At 43.4% G+C, this 13,159-nt stretch overlaps 1 protein-coding gene across 3 annotated transcripts; it reads left to right on the plus strand.

The window, feature by feature from the left end:
* Positions 1-511: 511 nt before the first annotated feature.
* On the plus strand, positions 512-5,090 carry LOC143805785 (uncharacterized). 3 transcript variants are annotated; one of them, XR_013221322.1, is made up of 3 exons: positions 512-907; positions 1,839-4,699; positions 4,752-5,090. XR_013221322.1 is itself a non-coding variant. In XM_077285450.1 (2 exons), the coding sequence occupies exon 2, from the start codon at positions 1,967-1,969 to the stop codon at positions 3,452-3,454; it is 1,488 nt and encodes a 495-aa protein (XP_077141565.1). In that variant the 5' UTR covers positions 512-907; positions 1,839-1,966; the 3' UTR covers positions 3,455-5,090. The 3 variants fall into 3 exon arrangements, 2 of the variants coding, with proteins under 2 accessions (XP_077141565.1, XP_077141567.1); XM_077285450.1 differs by having other exon boundaries at positions 1,839-5,090; XM_077285452.1 differs by having other exon boundaries at positions 512-880; positions 1,839-5,090.
* The last annotated feature ends 8,069 nt before the right edge of the window (positions 5,091-13,159 follow it).

A 13,159-nucleotide genomic window follows, 5' to 3' on the forward strand; every position in this document is an offset into this window, starting at 1 on the left:
CCCCCATGTACCCCTCTATTACACACACTGCCAGCCCATGTACCCCTCTATCACACACACTGCCTGCCCCCATGTACCCCTCTATTACACACACTGCCTGCCCCCCATGTACCCCTCTATTACACACACTGCCTGCCCCCCATGTACCCCTCTATCACACACACTGCCTGCCCCCATGTACCCCTCTATCACACACACTGCCTGCCCCCATGTACCCCTCTATCACACACACTGCCTGCCCCCCATGTACCCCTCTATTACACATTGCCTGCCCCATGTACCCCTCTATCACACACTGCCTGCCCCCATGTACCCCTCTATCACACACACTGCCTGCCCCTCATGTACCCCTCTATTACACATTGCCTGCCCCCATGTACCCCTCTATCACACACACTGCCTGCCCCCCATGTACCCCTCTATCACACACACTGCCTGCCCCCCATGTACCCCTCTATCACACACACTGCCTGTCCCCTCTAGCCCCCGGTGCTGTAACCTTTCCTGCAGATCCTCCACATGTGGCCATTTCTTCCATTCCATGCAAAAGCACTGACTGCAGCACCTAGCCTGGTCACATGAGCATGACGTCATCATAGCTCCTTTAGTCCATTTGTCCCATGCAGTGGTCATTGGTCATCGGCGGGAGAACAGGAAGCAGGTCACCAATGCGCAGGAAGCCGACGCGCCGGGGACCCGGGACACAGCTCGGTCTCCACGCATGCGCAGTGTAGTTATTACGCTGCCTGGTCCTATCTTTCTTCTGCACTACATGACCCATGATCCTCAGCGAGGTGCAGGCATTGGCTTGTTGTGATCGAAGTTTGGGTGGCGTGACGGGAGACGTCTGCAGTGATGGGAGCAGTGATGGTCTGCAGATGTGAGTGCTGCTCCTCCGTGCAGCCAGGTAGCCAGGACTGGGCATGTGTGTGTCTATGGATGTGTATAATGGAAGGCTGTGAGGACTGGATGTATACATATGGCATGGAAGTCTATGAGGACAATATGTATGAGGGCTGGATGTATACATCCATTATACATGTATATAAGGACACCACATATATGGATGTGTATGAGGACCGGCCACATATAATGGGTGCATGGGAGGTGGGGACAATATATATAATGGATGTATATGAGGACTGGACATATAGATTAGCCATGTGAGGACGATAAATAAATATATATATTATTACTAATATATGTACATATATAATTCCTACACATCTATATATATATATATATATATATATATATATATATATCATCCTCATATACATCTCATTTATGTATACATCCATGTGATGATAGAAAGTGTGTGTGTGTGTGTATGTATGTATATATATATATATATATACCGTATATGTACCGTATATACATCATCCTCATATACATCTAATTTATGTATATATCCATGTGAAGATAATGTGTGTGTGTGTGTGTGTGTGTATATGTGTATATATATATATATATATATATATATATATATATATATATATATATATATATAATTATAATATATATGTGCAGGAGGACTGGATATAAAGGTATGTTGGGACAAGATGTATACGAGGACTGGATGTACCCATAAATTAGATGTATGTGAGGACGATATATGTGTATATTATATACATGTGCAGAAGGACTGGAGATACATTTTTATATATATATATATACACACGCTGTATCTTTAATGGATATCGATGTACGTGATGACGAGATGTACATGAGGACTGGATATACACATAGATTAGACATTCTCGGGATCGGTGGAGGTCCCATTGGTTTTATGCTCATGTACGGTAAAATACTAATTATTTTTTTTCTTTTTGTATCAGCCTGAAGATGTCGCAGTTTTTTCTGCAGCTCATCGAATTCTCTCTTCTGTCGGCAACATTTCATATGGAACATTGATCCTCCACGATAGTCAAAAAGTTCAATTCAAAAATATTTCGGACCTTCAAAAATGACTGAAAACTCAATTCCAGCCCCCCTAAACCTGTCGTTAAACAAATATCATTGTCACGAATGCGGTGAGAGCTTCAATAGTAAATCCTCCTGCATCTCCCATCAGCTGACACACAGCATAAAAGCGGAGCAGGCCTCCCCTACACGTGATCTCGATGATGACTATTCATTTCACGCCGTGCCAAAAAGCGAACCGCTTCAGTGTTCAGAATGTGGAATGTACTTCTCATCCATTTTCCAACTTCACGCCCATTTTAAAACCCACGTACAAGAGCGACCGTTTCCTTGTATGAAATGCGAGAAAAGTTTTAACTGGAAGTCGAATCTTAAAAGACATTTGAAGATTCACACGAAGGAAGACGTGATCACGAGATGTCTTAACGGAGACACCTGGGAGGAAATCCAGACCGAATTCAGACCGTTTCCTTGTCTCGAGTGTGGAAAGACCTTCTCGTGTATCACGTCACTCAGGAAGCACGAGAAGCTCCACTCGTCGCAGGGGGCGTTTTCCTGTCCCGAATGTGGAAAACAGTTCTCTTCGAGTTCCAAGGTGAAGAGTCACCTGAAGACTCATTCTGGTGAGAAACCCTACCAGTGTATGAAATGCGGGAAACGTTTCGGCTGGAACTCTAATCTGAAGCGACATCAGAGGGTCCACGTCGGAGGTAAAGGATGCAAACCGTTTTTAGTTAACGCACCTTCAAGCTCTAACGTGGACCCCCGAACACTCAATGAATGTGCCGAACTGTTCACCAAGAACGTCTACTACGTGAGCAACGACGAGATCCACACGGTGGTCAAGCTGTTTCCGTGTTTAGAGTGCGGAAATTATTTCAATAGTTGTTTAGAGCTAAAAAAGCATCAACGAATCCATAAAAGACTGAAGACTCTCATGTGCGGAGAATGCGGGGTCACCTTCACCTGCAAATTTAAATTCCGCAGCCATCAAAAGGTTCACTCGAAAGAGAAGCCCTTCAAATGTCTCGCGTGCGGAAGATGTTTTGGGTGGAAATCGAACCTCACCAGGCACCTGAAGGTGCATGCCAATGAGAAACCTATGGTATGTCAAGAATGTGGGAGGAAATTTCTGTGGCGCTCGAATCTCAGAAGACACGAGAAAATTCATTTAGGGCAGAGGATTTTTGCTTGTCTTCAGAATAGGTCAAATCTGATCTACACCAAGATTAGTCCTATCGCCACCAAAATGGTTCAGACGAGGTATAAAGAACTCGCCCAGTGCGGTCAGGATGGATATATGATCACCATTTCCGGGATGCTACAGAGAATTCACCTGGGAACAAAACGTTTCGGATGCATTAAATGCGGTAGAAGGTTCCGCTCGTATTTCAATTTTTTCCTTCACAGGAGAATTCACGTCAGGTCGAAACCATTTTCGTGTTCGGAGTGTGGCGAAAGGTTCCCAACCCAAAGACATCTTCTGTATCATGAGGGAATTCACAATGTGGAAAATGTTGTCATTATATGAGAAGAAAAGCTTCCTGAAACCTTCTTAAACTTGTAGTTCATTGTGTTCACAATGGTAGAGAAAGTTCATGTAGCATTTGTGTTTTTTTTGGGATTGAGTAGCCCCTCTCATTTCCGCAACGAGTGTTTGAAAGTCGGGCGAAACTGATGCCGCCAACACCCAGGAGGTTAGAATAAGGCACATGGATGACAAGTGATGACAGTCGATGGTTGTATTGGCAGTCGTCAAGACCCTGCTTGCCGTGCCATCTGTGGATGCAAAATGAGAGGAGCAGTACGACACCCTTAAACGCCGAAAGTAGTCATTGTTGGTGTGTAAGACTGATGTGTGTGTGTTTGTGTGTATATATATGTATTGTTGAGATGGTAGATTGAAGGATACACATGAGAGTGTCTCCTTGTGTCACCAGTGAGAAGAACGCCCACAAGTGTCAAAAAGATCCAAATTTGGATTATACTAGGTGTTTATACGCAGCAAATTTTGGGGTCACAAACAAGGACATTAAATCAGCCTTGCGAAACCTTAATCCCTTTTTTGTATGACAGTGTGTAGGAGACCTCACCATTAAAGGGGTTGTCCAGTGAAAACAAGTTATCATCTTGGACCGGCACTGGGGAATTTTTATCCCTGATGGGCACTTTACAAAATGGAACAAAAGACTGAATGTCCAACCACCGCTCCATTCATCCTCCATGGGACTTCTAGAAAATGACTGGTGCAGCCCCGTACAGAATGAATGGAGCTGCGGCTGAGGGTGTGCACTGCTGGTTTATTCTAACAAGGGTAAAAGTGCCCCCTTCTGACGATCGGCACGGGCCCCAGTGGTCGGAACCTCCACCAGTCAACGTGTGATCATCTATCTGAGAGCTAGTGTGAGGCAGTGACTCTTATCACAGGTAGGGGTCGCTGTGTGTTCTCCCCAGGTTGTGCATGGAGACGGATGAAGTCCATAGGTGTGTATGGCAGTCACAGATTTCCGGTCCGGGTTTTCATGTGGTTGAAAGCCACAGGTTTGTTTGTTAAAAACCCTGCAGTAAGGGGTATGGGTGTGTCAGGTGCAAGTCAGTGTCAGTCTGGTGTTGTGCACAGCAGAGGCCTGCAGAGTGCTGGCTGTATGTGTGAAGCAGCACAGGCCAGCGGAGCCAGCAGCTATGGCAGCTGAATAGCCTGGCACCCGCAGCGTATACAGCGACGCAAGTTGTCCTTGGTAACTGGTCTTGGATGTGGACAGTCCTGTGCCTGGAGGTGGATGTCCTGTGCCCGAAGGAGTCGGATGTGGACAGTCCTGTGCCCGGAGGGGGATATCCTGTGCCTGAAGGAGTCGGATGTGGACAGTCCTGTGCCCGGAGGTGGATGTCCTGTGCCCAAAAGAGGACTGGCATGTGTAACGATTGCAAACAGGTGGATATGGTGCCCGGCTGCTATCCGGTGGATATCCTGGGATGTGTGAGTAAAGAGTCTGTGATACAGCGGTGCAGGATGGTGCAGAGGAGGACTGGCATGTGTAGTGTCTGCAACATGTGAAGCTGTGTTTGGAGACTGTAATATGGCATGTTTAGGGACTGCAATCTAAAAGCCATACAGTTGTGGCCAAAAGTATTGACACCCCTGCAATTCTGTCAGATAATACTCAGTTTCTTCCTGAAAATGATTGCAATCACAAATTCTTTGGTATTATTATCTTCATTTAAATTGTCTTAAATGAAAAAACACAAAAGAGAATGAAGCAAAAAGCAAAACATTGATCATTTCACACACAACTCCAAAAATGGGCCAGACAAAAGTATTGACACCCTCAGCCTAATACTTGGTTGCACAACCTTTAGCCAAAATAACTGCGACCAACCGCTTCCGGTAACCATCAAGGAGTTTCTTACAATGCTCTGCTGGAATTTTAGACCATTCTTCTTTGGCAAACTGCTCCAGGTCCCTGATATTTGAAGGGTGCCTTCTCCAAACTGCCATTTTTAGATCTCTCCACAGGTGTTCTATGGGATTCAGGTCTGGACTCATTGCTGGCCACCTTAGAAGTCTCCAGTGCTTTCTCTCAAACCATTTTCTAGTGCTTTTTGAAGTGTGTTTTGGGTCATTGTCCTGCTGGAAGACCCATGACCTCTGAGGGAGACCCAGCTTTCTCAACACTGGGCCTTACATTATGCTGCAAAATTTGTTGGTAGTCTTCATACTTGATAATGCCATGCACACGGTCAAGCAGTCCAGTGCCAGAGGCAGCAAAGCAACCCCAAAACATCAGGGAACCTCCACCATGTTTGACTGTAGGGACCGTGTTCTTTTCTTTGAATGCCTCTTTTTTCTCCTGTAAACTCTATGTTGATGCCTTTGCCCAAAAAGCTCTACTTTTGTCTCATCTGACCAGAGAACATTCTTCCAAAACGTTTTAGGCTTTTTCAGGTAAGTTTTGGCAAACTCCAGCCTGGCTTTTTTATGTCTCGGGGTAAGAAGTGGGGTCTTCCTGGGTCTCCTACCATGCAGTCCCTTTTCATTCAGACGCCGACAGATAGTACGGGTTGACACTGGTGTACCCTCGGACTGCAGGGCAGCTTGAACTTGTTTGGATGTTAGTCGAGGTTCTTTATCCAACATCCGCACAATCTTGCGTTGAAATCTCTTGTCAATTTTTCTTTTCCGTCCACATCTAGGGAGGTTAGCCACAGTGCCATGGGCTTTAAACTTCTTGATGACACTGCGCACGGTAGACACAGAAACATTCAGGTCTTTGGAGATGGACTTGTAGCCTTGAGATTGCTCATGCTTCCTCATAATTTGGTTTCCCAAGTCCTCAGACAGTTCTTTGGTCTTCTTTCTTTTCTCCATGCTCAATGTGGTACACACAAGGACACAGGACAGAGGTTGAGTCAACTTTAATCCATGTCAACTGGCTGCAAGTGTGATTTAGTTATTGCCAACACCTGTTAGGTGCCACAGGTAAGTTACAGGTGCTGTTAATTACACAAATTAAAGAAGCATCACATGATTTTTCGAACAGTGCCAATACTTTTGTCCACCCCCTTTTTTATGTTTGGTGTGGAATTATATCCAATTTGGCTTTAGGACAATTCTTTTTGTGTTTTTTCATTTAAGACAAATTAAATGAAGATAATAACAAAGAATTTGTGTTTGCAATCATTTTCAGGAAGAAACTGAGTATTATCTGACAGAACTGCAGGGGTGTCAATACTTTTGGCCACAACTGTATGATGTATAGTGCTATGAAACGGGCACTGAGACGAGATGCAACTGTGTGTATTGAACTTTGATGACGTGTGCTATAAAATGCTATGCACCTATATGTGTGAAGTAACACATTAAAGAGACTTTTGTGTTTGAACTTTGTGGGTCACTGCCTCTTCACTGCGTACGGTGCTACCGTGGCATTACACTCGGTGATGACTTGTTTTCACGTGGTCCTTAAATTCCCCCTCAATAATAAAGTGCTGCGGAATATGTTGGCACAATATAAATATAATTATTATCTGACAGCCCCTTTAATTCTTGCAGTTGAACTTCAATGGGGCACTCTGTGGGGGCAGTTAACAGGAACATGGGATCTCCCTGCCAGGTTCTGTGTGTTTGAGGCAATCTATGACATGCACTGTATATGTGACCCCCCCTAAAGTAGTACAATCTGGTAGTTTGCCCTCTGTTAAATAGGAAAAGTTTGTGCACCTCTGTACTTTCCCGTTACCACCAGCAGTATTACAATATTGTACAATTTTTCCTCATTCGTTTTTATTGCTCGACTAGATCTAGACTAAGATATTAAACATTTCAAGCAGCCTCGATTCTAGAAAATAAGAAAGTGTTGGTCATAGAGACATTGGGACATGGACATGTTTTTATGCTCGTAGGAATTACATAGTTACATAGGTTGAAAAATACCTAGGTCCATGTATCAAGTTCAACCTTTCTCCACCAATTTTGGTGCACAGTTTAAAGGATGTGTTCACTTTTGCACAATTTTTTTTGTATGGCCCATTTGTTTCCTAAATGCAAAGTTAAGCAATTTCCTTTTCCACGCGACAGTCGATTTGCAGGGCCAGATCAGTGATCAGAGGCTCCCCGGCATTCCCAGCTCTTTTGATTAGCCGAGCTGATGTAACGTCATTATTTCCGCAAGACGCATGCGACGTCACGTCCTCACAGCCAATTAAAAGGAGAGCTGGGAATGCCAGGGACTCTCGTCCAGCGGTCACAGATTACTCGCCTGGACAATGGAACGTAGTCCTGCAAATTGATTTTCTCATTTCTAGTTTTCAATGAAAAATGGTTTTGCCATTTGGCTGCTGCAGATGCCTGGAAGTCCTCTATCTAGCTCCATTCTTTTGCAAAGTGTGGCAGATCCACCAAGGCTCCAGGTTCTGATAACCCTCTGCTCCTACCTTGCTTTTCACAGTGTTAAATGTAGCAAAAGGGATGGGATTGTATAGAAATGTCAATAGTAGAAAGAGAGGAAAGCATCTACAGCCTCAGGGAGGGCATAGAACATTATAGAAAAGGAGATGATATGATGGCTAAATAAGTGTAGGATAGAAACTGTTCTGATATATGAGCAAACGAAGGCAGTAGCACCATGGATACATAGGGAACTAATTTCCAGCCTATATTACTGGGAGGGAAAAATCTGGAATTTTGATTAAATTGAATGCTGCATATCAGGTGGTCTGAAAATGAATGAAGATTGCAGAATAAAACTTTGTGCAGCTTTATTAAGTAAAGGTAACCATACCTGCATAGCAAACCCATGTCAAAGGTGTCCATAGCCTTTAAGGGACGATCCCTGAATTAGCAGCCTGTATGTTAATTTGATGTTAAAACTAAATATTTTGGTGCATGCTCCCTGCAACCTAACACATCTTACAACTGTTGGGAAATAAATGTGAAATGTTACATCTGCGACTTGACTGGTTTACGTCTAAATCCGACGCCGGCTGATTACAAATCTGTGGTTTTTTTTACTAAAATCCACCTCATCAGTGTCTTCCTTGAGCCAATAGAGTATTGTCTATTTCTATCAGTCCCATAGACTTCTGCTGCATTCAAGATGGCGCTCTGAAGTCCTATTCTTGGGATTGCTGGGGGTCCTAGAGGTCGGACCCCAGCAATGGTTAGGACTCAAACATTCTACATTTGGAGATATTTGCATCCCTGTTTATGACCTATTCCCTTAGGCCCAGCGTTCGGTATGTGTTCTATTGATTTCCTTGGGGTGTTCGATTTCCCCAGCATGTTGCAATTTTTACCTTCTGTTTTATGAAATGTTACTAATCTATTTTAACTTAGGTCAATTGTCCCAATTTTTTTTTTCCTTTTTAAAATTCTTTCCTCTTAGGCCGGCGTCACACATGCGTGTTTTACGGACGTAAGAGCGCAGAAACTACGTCCGTAAAACTCGCATTACATACGGCACAATTATTCTCAATGGGGCTGCTCCTATTAGCCGTATATTACGGTTCAGTATTATACGGCTTTCTACGGCCGTACAAAATCGCAGCATGCTGCGTTTGTCAGCGTATTGCGCAAATAATACGCCAATGAAAGTCTATGGGGGCGAGAAAAATAGGGATTCCACACGGACCAGCAGTGTGACTTGCGAGAAATACGCAGCGGTGTTAGTGAAAAGTCGGTAATTCAATTGCCGGCTTTTTCCTTCTCCTTCACAAACCCGACATGATATGAGACATGGTTTACATACAGTAAACCATCTCATATCCCCATTTTTTTTGCATATTCCACACTACTAATGTTAGTAGTGTGTGTATGCAAAATTTGGGCGCTGTAGCTGCTAAAATAAAGGGTTAAATGGCGGAAAAAATTGGCGTGGGCTCCCGCGCAATTTTCTCCGCCAGAGTGGTAAAGCCAGTGACTGAGGGCAGATATTAATAGCCAGGAGAGGGTCCATGGTTATTGGCCCCCCCCTGGCTACAAACATCTGCCCCCAGCCACCCCAGAAAAGGCACATCTGGAAGATGCGCCTATTCTGGCACTTGGCCACTCTCTTCCCACTCCCTGTAGCGGTGGGCTATGGGGTAATGAAGGGTTAATGCCACCTTGCTATTGGAAGGTGACATTAAGCCAGATTAATAATGGAGAGGCGTCAATTATGTCACCTATCCATTTTTAATCCAATTGTAGGAAAGGGTTAAAAAACACACACACATGATTAAAAAGGATTTTAATGAAATAAACACAGCGGTTGTTGTAATAATTTATTGTTCTCGCAATCCATTTGCAGACCCTCGCTTGGAAAAATAATAAACGCACAAGATACATACCTTCTGGTGAACCGTCTCGTCCCACGAGGTAATCCATCTGAAGGGGTTAACTAATATTACAGGCAGGAGCCCTGCTAATCCCCGGCGAATGAATGAAATGTAGGTCATTGACCTACATTTCCTTCAGTCGCGGTGATGCGCCCCCTGGTGGATGTCCTCATATGACCTGGAGCGTGGGAAAAAGTTCCCAGGCTGCAGTTCATGAGAACATCCAGCAGGGGCGCATCACCGCGACTCAATGTAAGTACAGATCCAGCTTTCCTTTCAGCACCCAGGGATTACAGGCACGAGCGAGTGGTTTATCGCAGCTCTGCCTGTAATATTAGTTAACCCCTTCAGATGGATTACTTCGTGGGACGTGATCTGACATCAGAAGGTATGTATATTGTGCGTTAATTATTTTGCCAAGTGAGGGCCTGCAAATGGATTGCGAGAACAATAAATTATTACAACAACCGCTGTGTTTATTTCATTAAAATCCTTTTTAATCGTGTGTGTGTGTGTGTTTTTTAACTCTTTCCTACAATTGGATTAATAATGGATAGGTAACATAATTGACGCCTCTCCATTATTAATCTGGCTTAATGTCACCTTCCAATAGCAAGGTGGCATTAACCCTTCATTACCCCATAGCCCACCGCTACAGGGAGTGGGAAGAGAGTGGCCAAGTGCCAGAATAGGCGCATCTTCCAGATGTGCCTTTTCTGGGGTGGCTGGGGGCAGATGTTTGTAGCCAGGGGGGGCCAATAACCATGGACCCTCTCCTGGCTATTAATATCTGCCCTCAGTCACTGGCTTTACCATTCTGGCGGAGAAAATTGCGCGGGAGCCCACGCCAATTTTTTCCGCGATTTAACCCTTTATTTTAGCAGCTACAGCGCTGAAATTTTGCACATACACACTACTAACATTAGTAGTGTGGAATATGCAAAAAAAAGGGGGATATGAGATGGTTTACTGTATGAAAACCATGTCTCATATCCTGTCGGGTTTGTGAAGGAGAAATGAAAAGCCGGCAATTGAATTACCGGCTGTTCACAGATATCGCGCTGAATGAAATATAAATACAGAATATATATATATATATGTGTCTCAATGACATATATATATATACATACTGTATATATGTTTTAATGAACATTTGAGCACATAAATCCATTAGATGTCGGTTTTGCAAGCCTGCGCGAAAATCTCGCAGTACGGATGCCATACGGATTACATACGGAGGATGCCATGCGCAAAATACGCTGACACACCCTGACTACGGATCACTATTTTGGGAACATTTCACCGTATTTCGGCCGTAGTACGGCCGTAAAATACGGACCATATTGTCTTACGCCGAGTGTGACGCCGGCCTTAATTTGACACAGGGGAAAGTGTTACTTAAATATTGTAGATGGTGTTTCTATAGCATGAAATAAGGCTCAAGTCACACAAGAACAATTTCTAAAATTTTGACAAGACAAAGCTTCATGGAACATTTTTTACCCATTACATGAAAGGTTAATAATATAACGTTCATCAAATTAGTTGATGCAACAATGAATACACCCCGCATTGATAACTACTACATCTGGTATTTTGCATGACCTCTATGATTTTTAGGAACCAAACTAATTCTTGTAGACATGGAATGAACAAGTGACATATTGCAACATCGATCTTTTTCCATTCTTTAAGAGGTTGGGATGATGGATGGAGAGTGATGACAGCTAGTGCTAATCGAGCATCCCGGTGTGCTCGGATACTATGCTCAAGTCTCCGTGGCTGTCGAAAAGCCGCGAAACATGCAGCCGCAGCGACTCGAGCATGGCAGGATTCTCGATTAGCACTGAAGCATGTTCAAGTACTTGCTCATCACTAATGACAACTTGCTCTTCAGAATTCCCCATAAGTGTATGGTTGGGTTCAGATCAGGAGACAATTGGCCACTGAATCACTTTCACCTTGTTTTTCAGAAATGAAACCTTAGTTGTGAGTTCCGGATCATTGTAGTGTTGGAAAAGTGTGATGATTTGCTTATTTAGTACTGCCATGCCGTACATCTGTGAATTCATGATCCCATCAATGAGATGTCTCAATCCAACAGCAGCAGTGTTCATGCAGCCCACATAGGGACACTGCCACCACCATGTTTCACTTTAGGCGCCATGCATTTTTCCAAATTCATTTTTTGAGGAGCCTTCCTTTTATCTAGCTATATACACAGGGTCTTTTTGGAGCGTAAACTGTCAGAATCCTCCTTCAGAACTCCTCAAAAATATGGAGTTTCAGCTAAGTTCATGCTCCAAGAACTCTGTGTGCCCATAGCTTCTGAAGCAATTTCAAAATTTTTTTGTGTGTTTTTACAGCCTTTTTATTTTGACAGTGGACAGTTTAGAGCAGAATCCTTTAAGATCTGCTACAAAAGAGTGTCATGCACTTTTTTTTTCCACCAGACGTTTTCAGCGGGGGAAAAAGTAAAAAAAAAACCTTATATGAACGATAAAGTGGATTACCAATTGTAATTGAAATAGAAGATGTTAAGCAATCTTTTAATGTGAATTTTGGCAAAAATGTGCTCATACCTGCACCAACCTGTCTAATGGATAGGTGCCCATTTGTTTAAAGTGGAATAGCCTTTTATTATTGTGTTTTGCCCAAAATTGAAAGTTATTACCCCTCTCGTCAGTGAAGAAGCAATTTTTTCTTGATCCAAAGACCTATGAACGTTGGGTCTTGACAACCTCATGTATAAATCTGCCATAACGCAGTCTAGACGGCCTAACACTCTTTAGGTTGACAGCTATCTCTAACGACTTTCCCATATACCCGGTTCGCCCGATTGTGTGTTTTTAATTTGGAGAGGGTGACAGACTTTTCCAGTATTGGCTTATGTCCCCTGGAGACAAAAAATCAGGCCTTGAAATCCAATGGACCGATCCTTCTTTCCCCCAACATCATGTGTCCAGTGAGAGTCTAGAGGCCCCCCATACACAGCCGTTGGTCTTTGAGGTTTCATCAACTTATGTAATGTTTATAGGGGCCTTCAAGGTGTAGGTTGTAGGCGGCATACAACTGGCCACCAGTCTGCTTCATCCATAGTCATGTTTAATTGCGCTGACATCGTCAAAGAGAAGAGCAGCTTGACATTAGTAAAAGTGAATTAAGGTGGTAAACCCGTGTTCATTTAGGATCCTAACCTCTTTATTAGCTAGGTTGAAAAGTTGTAAACATTTTGTAGAGTTTTGCTCTTATGTTTTAATAAACTGTATATTAAGTATTATATGTTTTGTGCTGTTCTCATTTTGTTTTTCTAACATAAAGTAATATTAAAAAAAATAAGGTTCATAGGACATGATGAAACAGTAGTACATTCTCTGCTATCGAAATACTGGATGGGCCTAAAAGAGGTTAGCATACTGCAAAT

The sequence above is a fragment of the Ranitomeya variabilis genome, chromosome 2, assembly GCF_051348905.1.
Source record: "Ranitomeya variabilis isolate aRanVar5 chromosome 2, aRanVar5.hap1, whole genome shotgun sequence".
NCBI lineage: Eukaryota > Metazoa > Chordata > Amphibia > Anura > Dendrobatidae > Ranitomeya > Ranitomeya variabilis.